The sequence below is a fragment of the Sabethes cyaneus genome, chromosome 1, assembly GCF_943734655.1.
Source record: "Sabethes cyaneus chromosome 1, idSabCyanKW18_F2, whole genome shotgun sequence".
NCBI classification, from domain to species: Eukaryota; Metazoa; Arthropoda; class Insecta; order Diptera; family Culicidae; genus Sabethes; species Sabethes cyaneus.
The window spans coordinates 67528620-67545593 of record NC_071353.1 but is presented as its reverse complement, the minus strand read 5'-3'; the positions used below and the strand labels follow the sequence as shown (position 1 = coordinate 67545593).

Here is a 16974-nt window from a genome sequence, read left to right as displayed (position 1 = left end):
ATTCTACAATTGATGAAGGGACGGTAAGGGAAAGTAATGAAGGATTTTTTTTTTTTTTTTTTTTCGGTAATGAAGGGGAAGGGTGGAAAGGAAGGGGGGGGGGGTAATAGGTAGCTATGGTTAACAAGTTGTCGTTGTGACTCCTATCTTTTGTCCAATGCTGGAAGGTGCATGAGTCGAACCAAGCTGTAATCAGAGATTATAACCGGATTTGAACCCACAACACCTGCCAGGGCGTGTCGCTCACTGGTACCCGTGTACCTTTGAACCACAGAGGCGCTGGACAAAAGAAGTCTGCACAACCCCCCTTATTAACCATAGCGCGACATGGGTTGTTCTATTTTTAGACACACAATGTGCCTCTTCCTACACCTACTGTAGAAACCACCGACCGAGAAGTTTTAGTCTAACATCTTTTTACTTTCAGGACGACGACACTATGCAGGCCCTTACGACTTGCAAGGTACTGCGTGTGATGCTGTTCGTCCGAAAGCGTGTTAGTCCGCGTTTCTCAGCGCGGTTCTTCGGAGAAAGGCTCCGTTCCTATGAAAATTGACCAAACTCGTGACTTTAGTCATGACCTTGAAATGCGGTCAGGCATATATTAATATTTATTTTGAAACGATGATTCTACAATTGATGAAGGGACGGTAAGGGAAAGTAATGAAGAAGGATTTTTTTTTTTTTTTTGGCAACCAGTCAGAATTGGATCAATCTTCCTATAATCAGCAGTAAGTTGCGTGAATCACCTGGTATGTTCCATGGAACTTCGCGAATTACGACGTAAATTTTGCAAATTGAATATATCGATGTTAACTAATCCATATATTGTTAGTAAATCAATAGTTTAAGTTTTAACATTTCAGGTAGATAACAAAACTAAGTCTTCCCTGCCTATACGAAACACAAGTTTGTTTACTTTGCTCATTTGGTGTCTCGATTTGACGGTTCGATTGGTGTTTTATGCCACGCTCTTTGCGCGTCTGTAGATTATCTACCGTCTGTAGTTTTAACCTGCGCTTCAAACTGAATGCTGTCAGTTTAACCGAGGTGCAATTTTGGTTAATTTATGAACGCTTTGACAGCACTTCGATTAAAACTGAGTGCTAATCGACCTGAGCCATGTTAATTTATGAATTCGCTATAGACCAAATCAAGGTGACGTCATCTGGCAGATACTGTCGCCTTTGTTTACAAACAGACCGCATCGTCCAACAAAGTTTCAGCTGTTTAAATGGCAAGTTTATTGCTAAACAGCAATATAACTAAATTAGAAAAGCCATTATGCCTGTAAAATGTTAAATACACACGCTACATACGATATAAACGAAAAGGAAAATTTTCCAAAATGTAAACAAGGGCGCCAGTATTTGTCAATTGACAGTATGATGATTTGGTCTATTCTAATAGTGTTGAAAAGTCACCACTTGTGATTGAACACACAATATGATATAGGATAGTTACACTTAAGTATTTTATGTAATCGAATATTTGCCCCAATAAAAAAAAGTACTAAAGGGGTTGACAAAATGGGGAGTTCATAACAGGGGGGAAGCACTAACTCGCAAAAGGGGGGAGGTCCTAACTCCGAAACGCTTGGACGCTTTTTCATCAAACTTGGCATACAAGCGAATCAGCGCTGGGAGGTTGCCAAAAGGGGGGCCTAACAAGGGGCTAGGTAAAAGGGGATGCGTTTCTCTTGCATTTAAACCGATTGCAGTTGTGCAACTTTGAGAAAAGAGAGGGTTCCACCCAAGAGGAATATATGGTAAAAACAGGGTGTCGATTACCTGGAAAATCAGGGAAAACCTGGAAATGTCAGGGAAATTCGTTTCAACCTGGAAAAGTCAGGGAATGTCAGGGAATTTCATTTGAAGTCAGGGATTTTTGGCATGGGAAGAAAATATACCGGAAAAGTTATGGCATCGCCTTCAAGTATCCGGCACCTTTTTATTTAAGGTCATTGCGTGTGCCCAAATCAAATAGAATATGACATGTTATTTTTACTTGCATTCTGCTATTCTGCTGTGTACAAATCAACGGTTGGATCGATTTGATCGGTTTTGGGTTTAAAGCGAAGGGCTAACAATCTAATTGATTATTATTAATATTTTTATTATTAATATATTTAATATCCTCGATATTAATGGAATATTTAGATCAAAAGTTGTGTATAGAAATTTGCTTCTTTTGTACAGATGTACATAAAAAGTTCATACCAGATTGGTGGATGTTGACATGCAAACCGCATACTTTGATGGAAGAATCCTTCTTCTGTTTTCACTGCGGCCAATTCAGCAAGATTGTTAAAACACTCTTCGATGCTTGGAGAACAAATATTCATTTATATTTAGAAAAAAACAGCATTTAAAACAAGCAAATTTTGCCTCTAGATAATTCCAAACTTCCGGACCGAGATCGGACAGTAATTGGAACGAGGACTAATCAAACTGTACCAAGATCAGTCTGTAAAAATTAGCTACGATATTCAACCTGAACGAGTCAGAACCCGGAATTTAATTTTTATTCTCATGTCGAACACTAGTGAAAACCCACGCTTTAAGCATATTCGAATGAAAGACCATCTCAGCCTCAACATTCTGACAACAAATCAGTCATATCTTTGAAACTAGACTGCGAGCAGAGAGTCGATAGAGTCGCAAACCCGAAATTTTCCTGAATATCAAAAGTTGGCTGCAAGTACCTAGGTCGAATAAAAGCAAATAATGCAACGATGCTGCGTTGCTCGATTCATCGTTATGTCATTTGTCATCAAAAGTTTTTAAATTCCTGACGAACAATTATTTCCGTAAATTTTCCCAACAAATCGAAATAGCTGCTCAGACAAATCGGGCTTGGGGTCAGAAAGTTTCTTCTAATCAACTTCTTCAACAACAACTTCTATATTTATTGTTTTGCATAGTTAAATGTTTGAAACGGATTTACCTATTCATTACATGTGATCAAATACACAAAACGGCTTATCCCACCACCTTTTGGCAATTGGATAAACCAGCAGACTACTTTCATTTTTCCGAAAAGACATCTTGCAATTTTTATTTAGCTCAATTCTTTAATTTCGATGTGCGTTAATTAAGTTCGAATTAGTTTTAATTTTGCACATAGAAATTTCGCATTAAAAGATGAAAAGGAAAAACGAACTTATTAGAAAATAATAATTTAAGAGTAAACAACCAATTAAGCCAAATGAACACTTTAAAAAGGGAAATTAACGAGATATTTTGCGTCTGAATTTTTTTGAAATATAGCTGGAAAAACCTGGAAAAGTCAGGGAATTTTATTTTCACTGAATAATCGACACCCTGAAAAAAGACCTTTGTTTAATTTCCATTATAGTGATTTTCATAGAGCAAACCAATGCATAATTAGTTACGTGACAGAAGACAGAGCTGATTGGGAAAGAATCGACAAGTAGGGGGACGAAGAACGGGAGCATAAAGGTTTGTTTCGCCATAGCTCCGGGACATCTGGACTGTTCTTCAAGGTTCAAAGGTTCAAATGGGTAAAGGGGTGCGTTTCTCTTGCAATTGGAACGATAGCAGTTGTACAAGTTGCTGGCTTTCTGAAACGGGGGATAGGGTGGCCATGAAGGCTGTGAACCATTTCGTGAAATTTTTAACTTTTTGGTTAAAATTTGACAGTACGATGGTTTTTTGAAAATAACCCTGTTCGGGAGCATGGTTAGTTTTAACCAAGTTCTGAGAGCCAATGAGATATGCTACAGGTGAGGAAAGAGCTTCGATGTGTTTCACTGATTTTTCCTTGAATTTTTTTCACCAATGTATGGATGTTTAACTTATAACAAATTTATTTATTCAACCCGAAATTAAATGAGATAAATTTTATCTATGAAATAGGAGCAAATAAACACCAAAAATTCATCCAATTCCAACCTGGACTGAATAAATAAATTCGCTGTTATAAAAACATATCTTCATCCTCACCTTATATATGCTCTCATTGAGTAAAACAACTATCAATCTGTCAAATATGAAATGGTTCGCATTCTGAACGGATTTTAACCAGTCGAGGAGAAATAGCCATCGAACTGTCAAATTTTAACTAAAAAGTTAAAAATTTCGCGAAATGGTTCACAGCCTAACGAAGAGAAGGTTCAAAAACGGTTTTTTGTCGAATTATAGGGATTACCGGGAAGAAGTCAGATTTACAAGTGGCTGGGGGACAACATGAGGGAAACTGACAAAGAGAGTAGACATTAAAATGAAAAAAGGTTTTTGTTTTTTGCACTATGAGAATTTTCGTTGCAATAACAGATGTACAAGTGACTGAGAGGAAAAGGGACCCCGAGTAAGATCGGCTAATCAGCTAGTACATCGATAAAATCGGTGTAATATGCCATTTTATTTACCGACAATATCAAGAAACAACTAGGATACGAACGGGCATTTTTAGGTCACTTCTAAATTCAGGCTACATTCCTTTTCTATCACTACGCTTCCCTAAATAAAGATTTTGCCGCTATATATAATGGACATTAAAATTACTGGTTTTCCACTACCACTTAATAAGGTCGAAGAAATAGAAGCAACATATTCGTGTTACTGCTCTCGATGATGGTTTGAAAAACACACACTTTTGTTTACGTTTACTTATTCTGGAAATTAAACAACTATTAATATAGTATCACAAGAATAATTCTATTTCTTTTCATCAAGCAGGAACACAAAAATCCCATACTGACATGAAAAAATAAATCAATTTTCATTCATTAGCTGAAAATTTATCTCGATTTTGATTCTAGCCTAAAGTAAGGCCATCACAAATATTTTAGAAAGTTTTTGACTCCCGTTGTTGGGCCACTGAAGGGGGGGGGGGGAGTATTTTTTAATCGAGCAAAAAAATATGCGTTTTAGGCATTTTTACTTAAACTTTAAACGTGAAAACCAAATTTTTTTCAAGCAAAATCCTACAAAAAGGAAAACAAAAATTCTGCCGTTTCCGGAAATTCCATTGTTCGAATTTCCATTTCTGTTGCGTGTTAGAAGCATTAACTCCACTCGTGCACTCATTTTTCGAGTTTTTTAAGCTGCACAGCCTATCGGCAATTGGTTTTATAAAATTATTTTGACGTATATCGTATGTGTTTTAGCCACCCAATTTTTCAAGCCAATTTCCCAGGGGGGGACAACATTTTTAAAAATTATTTACCTTGGCCTAACTGAGGTCCATCATTTATACTACGACAAATGCATTAGGCAGAGGTGTCAAGAACGCTTCTAGCATATTGAGTAAAAATTCATACTAATTAATTATATTGCCGGTATGGTAACCAACCTATTTTGGACCCCATCAGCAGGTGTACATAATTTGGACACATACAGCAAAATCAAATGGAAGTGTCCAAATTATGTGCAGCTGCTGATGTGTTGCAAAATTGGTTGGTTACTCTATTAGTGCTACTTATATGTAAAAATTTTATTAACCATTAACCAGCAAATAAAGCTAGAATGACCCATAATTGTGTGTGACCCATGATTGCGAACTGACTGATAGCTGATTTTTGGTAGCCTAATAGATATTAAAATTTGAAACTTTCATATACATAAAATGTGTATATATTAAAATCTATTTTTCTATAGCGTTCTAACATATGACCAGGTTGGCCATGCTCTTTTCGCTTCGATTTTACTCTTTTGATTACTACACATCAGCCAAGCAGAATTTGTAAAAGTGGTGTGTGAGATATTTGTAGAGCTAGTAATTATTTACAATATTGCTGAAAAGTAAAGTTTTATTTTCAGTATTTACGCGGCTGTAGGGCTGCAATCCCGTTGGTAGCAAAAAACGCATTTTTTGCTACCAATGAGGCATATAGCGCCATAAATACAAAAAACATACACTCAAAATAATCTGCACATAACTAATAGTAAATTTCCATATGAAATTCCATATGATTATCATGTGCCGCATATAAACAAAATCCTCCCAGAAACACACATAAAAATTATACGCATATGAATAATATGTGCAATTATACACATAAAAATTATAGGCATATTAATAATATGTGCAAATTTTACGCGTGCACATAAATGATAACTGTTTGGCACACAAAGATCATTTACTGGGCACATTGCAAAAATCTATATGTGGGACTCATAGAAGCTATACGAAAAGTTTTTTCAGTGTTGCAATGCTTACTTCAGTACACTCAAGTCTCTTTTTACACGATTTATTTTTACGATTTTTGAATTAACGCGATTTTTATGACGATTTTTGTATTAACACCGTTTTTTATGACGATTTTTGAATTATCGTGGTTTTTTTACATCATTTTTCGAATCAACGCGTTTTTTCGGCGATTTTTTAATTCGAGCGGTTATTTCGATAGCTTTGAATTAACGAGGTTTTTTACGTCGATTTTTAAATTAGCACGGTTTATTTTATGACGATTTTTGAATTACGCGTTTTTTAAACGGTTTTATTTAAGGCTGCATGTAACAATTCATTACTTTTCAGATCATTTCAGAATTGAAAATACGTGTTTGGTCTCAAATTTTCACTTGTTTCATTCTCCGTTTATTGTAGGGTGGCAACAATGCAGGGCACACCGTGGTGGTTAATGGAAAGGATTTTGACTTTCACTTGCTTCCAAGCGGTATCATCAACGAGTCATGCAAATCCGTCATAGGTTTGTTAAATCTATTTTGGTACTCCTGCTACATAGGTTATTATTAATGAATAATTTAAGTTGATGTTTAGTACCGTGAGATGCCCTAATTCTACGCGGCTATTTTGGGCGCGCACTTGGCAGCAATCTATCAACACAACATGCACCTCTCCGTCAATAATGTTTAAAGCTTGAAAAAGTATACTTTCACATTTTTTTTTTGAAAACATGGTTCATGTCCCATTAGGAAACCGCCGGTTTTAGACCAAGTCCGCGGAATTAGTGCACCTCACGGTAATCCAATTATATACATTTCCGCACCCACTTTTAAAAAGGGCCAATCTGCAAAATGTAAACAAACCGAGTGATGATTATTTTCTTCTGGACTAGCGTAGGGAAAGAATTCCTCGCTCGGTTTGTTGACATTCTGCAGATTGACGCTTTTGAAAAGTTTGAAAATGTTACTATTGGTAGTTTTTGGTGGTCTTGTTATTGGTTAATGTTTTATGAAAGAGTCTAAAATTTCTCGAGCTCAATTAGTTTTTGAGTTACGCAAAAATTTCTGCTTTATTGGCTAGTGATGTCCGTTAATCGTTCGATTAATTCAACTAATCGACTAACACATGGAATATTCGAATAATTTTTAATCGAATACTTCCAGCACGAGTAGTTGAATTAATCGAATAGTACGAATCGAATGAGTACGAATAATGCCCGAATAATGCTCGTTAATAGTTCATAATCGTTCGATTAATCGAATTAATCAAAGAAATATTCGAATATTTTTAATCGAACGCCACTGACACGAATAGTTGAATTAATCGATTAGTGCAGACAACGCTCACCGATTAATCGGCAATCGAATAATTGAAAATTTCGGACATCACTATGTATGAGAGTCCTTATCCCCCTACCACAGGGGTGAGGGGTCTCAAACCATCATTAAAAAAATTCCTGCCTCCAAAACCCCTCACATGCCAAATTTGGTTCCATTTGCTGGATTACTTCTCGAGTTATGACGAAATTTGTATTTCATTTGTATGGGAGCCCCCCCCCTCCTAAAAATCAGAGGGGTTGTGTACAAGACACGACCGTATATACAGGTGACGCAGGACTACGTAAGTCTCTTTGTAGTGATAGTGGCATTCATGCTTGTAATCATTCGATTCTTCATGTATACATGCTATATGCAACATATATGCTACATGCGTTGTATGTAACATTTATCAAAGTAGTAACATTGCATACGTTCAATTCTCAAAAGATTGTGCACTTGAAAACAATTTAACAAAATCAAGAACATAAACTATTGCTTTCCTGCTACCTTACTGAAATTAAAGATTGTTTTTATTATCCATGGTTTCCCACGGTGAAGGGATTTTACCAATTCAATCCTATTTTATCAACAGCACATCTTTTCACTACACTTCACTTCATTACGTTTCACTAATGAAACGGCAAGCATGCGTATTCATACAGAGTCGTATTATAACCGAACACTACAGCTGTAGCACATTTTCCCAACACAGATATCAAGTTCGCCTAGGTTTAATCGTCTCGCAGTAAAGAATTTGCGATCTGTTGGGACATCGAACTTGTGTCATTTTTTCTGGCACACTTTCCTAACACAGACATCGAATTGGACTAGGTTTAATCGCGTTCGTAAGAAATCTGTTGGCACGAGGGGGCTTTGTTACTCTCTCTGGCGTACTTCCCAAACAAGGACATCAAAATGGTCTAGGTTGAACCGCGGTGTTAAGAAATCTTGTTGAAATGAGGAAGCTTGGTCACTTGTTTTGGCTTACTTCCCAAGCACAGATATCAAATTGGTATAGGTTTAGATCATCGTAAAGAATCTTCCAACCAATCACAAAGCGAGAATTCTGGTAAAACATAGGTTCATTATTTTCAATAGTTCAACATAAAGAATCCATTCTTTTCTTCATTTGGGTCAATTCTTAGAAGATTTTCCGATCGATTGGTGTAAGAATATTGAAAATCGATCGGAAAACTGCTGAGCTATTAGCGCTCAAAACCTTTCATTTTTCGTGACGCTCGCATTTTTCGATTTTTTGGAATGACCCTATCTCAAAACTTCCCGTAAGACGTAGTCCTACGTCAAAAGGGAGAGGGGTCCTAATTCATCATAGAAAAAAATCATGCTTCCAAAAACACCCACATGCCAAATATGGTTCCATTTGATTAATTAGTTCTCGAGTTATGAGGAAATTTGTATTTCATTTGAATAGGAGCCCCCCTCCCTCCTGAAGCGGGGAGAGGTTTCAATTCACCATAGAAAACATCGTTGTCTCCAAAAACACCCACATGTCGTATTTTGTTCCATTTACTTGATTAGTTCTAGAGTTATGAGGAAATTTATATTTCATTTGTATGGGAGCCCCCCTCCTAAAAATGTAAGGGGTCCTAATTCATCATAGAAAAAATTCATGCCTCCAAAAACACCCACATGCCAAATATGGTTCCATTTGATTAATTAATTTTCGAGTTATGAGAATATTTGTATTTCATTTGTATAGGAGCCCCCCCTCCTAAAGTGGGGAGGGGTCTCAATTCACTATAGGACCGAAAAAGCACATTTTGGAGATTTGGACATTTTGGCTTTTACGTCAACTATGAATCTATGGGCAGTACAGCTGGTTGTGAAATCTGTCATATAAAAACAGAAGATCAAGTTTCCAAATTGATTACTTGGGATTTGCTTTGCTTACGATCGAAAATGAAGCTTGTACAATAAATCTGCAAACGACGATACCTAAATCGGATTAACACTGGTGGGGTCCAAGTTTATCTCAAAGTAGCAAGTAGCAGTGATCAGCTCGCAAGTCTTTTTATGTCATTTCATTAAATCTTTACATGTCATCAGGGCCCGGCATCGTCGAAACAAATAAATGCAACTGCCTTCCTCTTACCTTCGCTTCATATATGAAGTGACTTGCTTCATTTGTTGAACAGAACGTTTCAAGCAAGCTTCAGTTAAGGTTGCTGGCTGTTTCAATTGACGACGGCAGAAAGTCAGGCACGATTTGTCGTCATTGACTAGGCTAACTATAATATGCGTTGCATTGCAGGAAATATTACTCAAATTCGCCTTCTCTTGAATATTTGATAGAAAAGTGCAAATGAAAAGTTAAAACCGATAGTCATGATGAAGTAAAACCCATTTCACTGACGCTGACTTAAGTCAGTTGGAAACCGAAGCGGTGCTGCTTCTGGTGAAACCGAAGCTTCACTGCTTCATTGTTAAGTGACGCTATGCAATTGAAGGTGACGTTGTCGGGCCCTGCATGTCATACTGCAGGACTATGCAACCGCCACTAGTTTAATCTGCTTCTGTGTTCTGTCTTGAAGCAGCAGCAGTAGCTGCTAGCTGCAACCACATCAAGCTTGGTGAATGTCGTCGTCCGTGCCCGAAAAGCAAGGCTATCACACGGAAAATGAATGGAAAAATTTTAACTTGAAAGTTTCCGTTGATTTTCACAATCTAGCGATTAGAAAACAATCTTTTAACGAAAACCATATAATTGCTGCATTTTTTAAGAATCGAATTATATGCGAATCTTTAAAATCCGTTCTAAATTGGAAGAGCTATTAGCTTTCAAAATCTTTCATTCTTTCGTGACGCTGCACATAAGAAGGGCTCCATATAAAGTAGCGGCCAAAATTGCCGAATGTAAAATTTCACATTTTAGCAAATGCTTAAACGCGGTTTTGTAGTAAATTGTCTATATTTTTATGATTCGCGAATAAAATTTTGATAGAAAAAAAAAATATGTAGAAATAATTGACGGCTTATTTCTACATGATATTTTTTTTCTGCCCATTTTAAAAGTTTGAAAAATAAGTCATTTTAAAAAAGTCGCCGCAGTTTCTTACAGTACGTCTGATAACTCGAAGTATGTTGTATCAAAACATGAATTTGAAGTTGCATATAAAGTTTGCTATAATTTGACGTTTTCCGAAAAAAAAAATTTTAAAATTGTCATATTTTTAGCAAGTCTTTCAAATTTTAAGTACTTTTTTAATAAATTTGATTATCTTTGTCACTAAATTTATTTAGTACCTGAAGAGAGTTTCCATGAGAAAATGGGAGAATTCCCTGCGAGGAGGAAAATTTTTTTTTTGGCAAACAAATATTTATATCGGAAACATTTGATCATTTTTCCCCAAATCACCCTAAATATGAGTTTTTTGTATAGATTATAGACACATACCAGCGTTACGAGACACCATGAGCAACCGTTTTTTCGAAGAAAATTTGTTCATATTTTACCAACAGTCTGACGAATAATTCAAAATAGGTGTTTTGAGCTGCTATTTAGTAGTACTTTCTCAATACGAGGGCGAAATATTTATTATAATAAGCATCATTGAATAGCGGCGGAATACTTTTCGTTACGGGACACCATCGCAGAAAATGCGTATTCTGAACATGATTCAAACATTTGCAAAACTCTGCTCTGTTTCAAGTTTTTCAAAGGCGACATGTTCCGAAAATTTTTAGTTGAAGGCAGCCTGAAACTTAAAATGTAAAGGTAGGTCAGGTTTTGTGTTTAGTTTTTAAGATATAATAAAAATCATTTCGTTACGGGACACCATGCGCTGTTCGGCAAATGGTATTCTGCAAATGGTGTCCCGTAACGAAAGAAGTAAACTGCATTATATGGTTTATTTTCTCTAGATTTCTGTTCAGGCCGTCATATTTTCTATATCTGGTCTATATTCACTATGTTTTGTAACAATAGTGTACTGATTGGGTGTGTTATAGTCGAGTAATAAGACATACGTAACGAAGTATATGTAAGGTAAAGTTTACTTCCAGGTAAAGAGAAATACCCATGTGAGAACTATACTGAAATATTATAATGAAATGCTTGCCTAATCTTAGGGTTTGGACAGATTAGTAATTAAAATGTAGGGGCTGTGCATTAATTATGTAACGAGTTTTCCCCAGTTAGTCAACAATGACTAATCGCCCCCTCCCCCTATGTAAGATTTGCATGATTTTAGCCAAAATAACGAAATTCAAAAATTTTATTTAAAAAAAATTTAAAACGGTAAAATAGGTTCTTGATGGAAAGGTATGCTCTATTTGCGCTGCACGCCAAAATGATATTAAATAGCAATTATTCGAAAATTAGGTTTTTTTTTTGTTTTACTTCAGACCTATCAGTTAACCCTTTATAAGGCCGTGGCAATTATATTGCCACTAACGCAAAATAGTTGTTTTGCGTCTATAATGACATCAATATAATTATAGAAGCAAAATAAAAAATTTTTGTTGGTGGCAATATAGTTGCCACTGCCTTATAAAGGGTTAACGTATCATAACTCATAAATTTAAAAGTTTTTATACAACATTAGCAACTCATGTTGCGAACTATAACTATAACATAAGTTGCTACAAAAGACGAACACATAAATTTGAAACTAATTTTTCCTATTCATTAAAATAACTTTGTTGATAACTTATTCTACAGTTATAAAACAGTTATATAAAATTTAAAAAAATAAAACAGTTGAAAAAGTTAATGAAAACTTTCAAAAAAAGAAACGCTAGAAAAAGTAGCTGAAAATGATACCGTTCGAAGTACGACACTTACTATGCATCTTGCAAGCTAAAAAATGTTTTTTGGGCTAGGCTTTCTTGCTAGTGTGCTCAGCGAAGCCACTGTGATTCCTAAAAAAACTGACTAAACAACTTTCAGAAACGAAATTCCAAATTTTTAGACTATTCAAGTATTTTAATGATAAAGTTTTGAAGTAAGTCGAAATCGGCGTTAGGTATAGTCTTTAAGACTTAATCCTTCTTCTTTATCGAGAGACTTTCTTTCTTTTTCATTAACTTTTTTTTGTTTTCGGGTACAGTGGGTTGTTAGCGTCAGGTCCCTATCTCACTGACGTGGCTGCCATTTTAAGGTGGGCGGAAGCCACTGTCCTTTTCACTGTTAGCCTACAGCAACCGAGATTGCGTACCCCAGCCGGCAACACGTGGACGTAGGGATAGAAGTTAGTAAACATTGGTTATGGAATGCACATGTTCACCCTTTGCCTGAAGCCACCCTTTGTCGAGAGACTCTGCAGCTAGTTATTAGATTAGAAAACAATTAGGTTAATTTGTCTATTTTGGATAGACTTTACGCGTACTTTATTTTGGTCACTTCTATTTCATTTTGCCGTAAATGTCCAAAATAACGTACGCGCAACGTCTGTCCAAAATAGATAAATCACTCTACGGGGCTTGTATAACGATCCTACTGACTTTGGCAGCACCATCCAGTCGAGCTTCGAACATACGACGACTGGTATTGTTGCTGCTGGGCACACTGCCTCAGATTGTTGATGCGCAGGGGTGGTTTAGAAGAACGCTTTTTTCGCAGCGGGCCCGTCAAATGTGACAATTGACAGCCGTCAGTAAACGGAAGTGAAAGGGGAACGAGAACTTGGCACAGTCGAAGAAACTACTCGTGGTGATCACACTTAAAACTATAATATGTTAAAACCTAAAGCTATATACAATTAGAATTATAAACGCTACATTGTTAAAATAGGCTAATTGGTTATTCTAACATAAAACATAACAGTGAGTAACACAAAGTTCTAATAGATAAAATTAATTAAAATTAGTACGGGTTGCAGGTTATTTCTAAAATTACAAATTTGTCTAAAGTGGTTAGTTGGATTAAGTCCGGTAAAGATACCGAAAGTGTAAGTTAACACGATTTGTTCTGTAATCTCTCTAATAAAAATATTCTTGCAGTTTAAAGCTGCATTACACCGTATATTGGTTTGTGCTGCTGAGAACCCGGTGTCCGGATTGACAAGTCTCTTTACTCCCCGCGCCAACATAACCTTTAAAACTTTCGTGGTACAGTAAACGCCGGAACGGCAATACGGTTGTCATGAGCGAAGTTGCGCATAACGAATTAGCGCAAACGCCGGAGGTACGAAGAGAGGGATGCTGCGTTAGTTGTACGCGCCCCGATTCATATGACAATCTTGTTCAGTGCGACCAGTGCGACAACTGGTGGCACATGCGATGCGCGGGAGTAACCGAATCAATTTCCGAGCGGTCATGGGTGTGCCGTGATTACGTACCACAAAGTAAAGCTTCGACATCCAGTAACAAATCCGCGCGCATAGCTTTACGCATGCAGCTGCTAGAGGAAGAACACGCACTTCAACGGCGTGAGTTAGAAACCGAAAGGAAGGCCCTAGAGCAGGAGAGGAAAACGTTTCAGGAGAAATATAAGTTGCTAGAGGAGCAGCTAGCTGGCATGAGAGATGCTGTGAGCAGGAGTGCCCGAGTGAGTCGGGGATCAAGTATCGGGCGCGTCCAACTTTGGATTGATGAACAAGCAGCGGCGGGAGGCGCAGCTGAAGTGGTTTCAACAATGGAAAAGGGCGATTCATGTGGTCAAACCGATGTCATACAGTCGGCAACGCTCGGCCCTGCAGTTGTCAACGTACAGGAGGCACAGCAAGGCGTGGAGCGATCAACGATGGGACAAAATTACCCTATGCAGAAGGTGCGACACGATCCTGCAAACATCAGCACGCAAGTTAATGGGATTCAGCAGCGGTACACCGGCGCGATTCCCAAAGCGGTTCGAACTATTCCAACAAAGGTCTTGGATAATCGTAAGTCGCGAACTGAAGGTAACCCTCCTCCCCATGAACATCCTACACTGCCACCAGGTAAGCCACCCACTGGTTCTAAAATAAATAATAAACGCTTCGCTCAAACGAGCGGCCATCCTTATACTGACATGCTTGCACAATTCGGCTCGATCAGTCTGACTCCAAATCCTGAGAGCCCTGCAGAAAATTTTGGAACTAAAACACGAGGCTATGCCTCAGCTTCTGTTCCCTTTGTAAATACGATATACCAGCATGCTCGCGGAGCTGGTACACATCCAAACATTGATTGTACTCAGTCAAACGCGTTTCAGACTTCCGCGGCACCCGGTGTGCCTGAAAGTGCCCCTACCCCCTCGCAGTTAGCCGCGCGACAAATAATGCCCCGCGATTTACCCCCCTTCGCCGGTGACCCCACCGATTGGCCTATGTTTATCAGTGCATTTGTTAATTCTAGTGCCGCGTGTGGATACTCTAATGTGGAAAACCTTGCGAGATTACAACGGTGTTTAAAAGGTGTAGCATATGAAGCTGTTCGGAGTCGACTTTTCCTACCAGAATCAGTGCCACAGGTGATTAACACGTTGCAGCTTCTTTACGGGCGACCGGAGCTTCTAATTAATGTGCTTTTGGACAAGGTGCGATCAACGTCAGCACCCAAGTCGGAAAAGCTCGAGACTCTCATCGAGTTTGGGATGGCCGTGCAAAGCTTGTGTGATCACTTGCAGGCCGCAGATCAGCATGCTCATCTTACGAACCCGTACCTGCTGATGGAGTTAGTGGACAAGCTACCGGCCCATGTGAAGCTGAGCTGGGCAGATTATATGCAGCAGTATTCGGTGGTGAATCTGAAGACATTTGGCGATTTTATGAATGGGATTGTCATTTCAGCCAGTAAGGTGACACTGCATACAGACGGACACGGCAAAGGAGGAAACGTGGATAGAGTTAAAGTGAAATGTAGAGGATCTACCAATGCGCACTTGAACCAACCGGAGTTCCCTAAAGACGACAAAAAATGCTTTATTTGTAAAACCCGCGGGCATCGAGTGCACGATAATGAGCTGTGCCGCAACTGTTTGAGCGCGCACGGTCGGAGGAGTTGTCGTCGATCGAATAGATGTGGAATCAATGGATGCACTTTTCGGCATCACCCGCTGCTGCATTCCAAATATATCGACCGAACGTTGAACGCAACTGTGTCGCAAAGCGTCGATTCAGTCGGAACGCACACGCACCGATTAGCGGATCAATCGTTGCTGCTTCGTATTCTGCCTGTAACGATTCGTGGTCCTCTGAAAACCGTGAATACATACGCCTTTCTCGACGACGGATCGCATCTTACGCTTGTTGAAGATCAACTCACCAAAGAACTGGGAGTGGAGGGTAGAGCGGCTCCTCTCTGCCTGACATGGACAGGTAATGTCTCTAGACTGGAAGCGGATTCAAAACAACTAAAGCTGTCTGTTACGAAGGCTGGTGGTAGAGAGCGGCTGAAACTAAATGACGTTCGCACAGTAAAAAAACTAGCTCTGCCGAGTCAGACTTTACCTATCCACGAGCTTGTACGTCGTTTTCAACATCTTAGAGGTCTGCCAATTGCTGGATACGAAGAAGCAGTTCCTCGCTTACTTATTGGGGTGAATAACCTCAATTTAACCGTTCCTCTCATAACGAAGGAGGGTCAAGCTAACGAGCCGATTGCGGTCAAAACTCGCTTGGGATGGTGCGTGTATGGTGGGAGCAGCAGTGCATCGGCGGGATCGCTTAACGTTCATGCTTGTGGGCGCAAAGGTGACTGCGATTCATACGATATGGTGGAAAACTATTTTGCACTGAAACAAGTGTTCGTCGACCCGAGTGAAGTTGCGTATGCAGCCGATGCATATTTTCGCATAGTCGGCGGAGATGGAACCCCCAGTTGTGCTTTGGTGACAGCGAAGACTAAAGTCGCGTGCATTAAATTGCTATTGATACCGCGACCGGAACTGCAGGCAGCTACCCGCAGAGTGCGCCTGATGCGCTATGTTCAGGGGTCCCATTCTGTGAAGGTAGCGCAGTGGAATCTAGGGTTGGATTCATCTACAATTCTAGCTTGGCTGAGAGCGGATCCTAGGAAATACAAACAGTTCACGATTCATGGCGGGACAGTCAAAGAGTCAACAGTGGTCGACTGCGAGCGATTCTCGAAACGGGAGCGGATGCCGAGGGCTACGGCCTACGCTCAAAGCTTTGTGAATAACGTTAAGTGGGAGCCTCACGGTGAAGCGAGAAGTTTTGGATACCTCACACAAGAAGAACTTCGGAAGGCGGAATCGATCCTAGTTGGAATGGCGCAACGACAGACTTATCGAGAGGAAATAGAAGTCTTCCTACATAACCGAGACCGGCCAATTGCAGAGCAGCAATCCATAGTTACATGTAGCGTGTTGTATGGCTTAACATCATTGGTTGATGAAGCAGGCGTTGTTCGAATTGACGGATGGATTGGTGCAGCGAAGTATGCTGGAGCTGTTCGACCCAAAAATCACCGATTGACGATTCTTCTCCTTGATACTTCTCATCGAAAATCTCAACATGCAAATACGGAGACTGTAGTGACTGAGATACGGCAAGCATATCTTATTCCTGGACTTAGGGCCATTGTGCGGAAGATCATGAATGGA

General features: G+C 39.0%; 1 protein-coding gene across 1 annotated transcript in view; it reads left to right on the top strand.

The window, feature by feature from the left end:
- The window catches only part of LOC128733072 (adenylosuccinate synthetase), a 68128-nt gene that overhangs the window by 12974 nt on the left and 38180 nt on the right, over window positions 1–16974 (top strand). The window contains exon 2 of the mRNA XM_053826668.1: window positions 6571–6673. Coding sequence (XP_053682643.1) covers window positions 6571–6673 — 103 coding nt within the window. The remainder of the gene's footprint in view (window positions 1–6570; window positions 6674–16974) is intronic.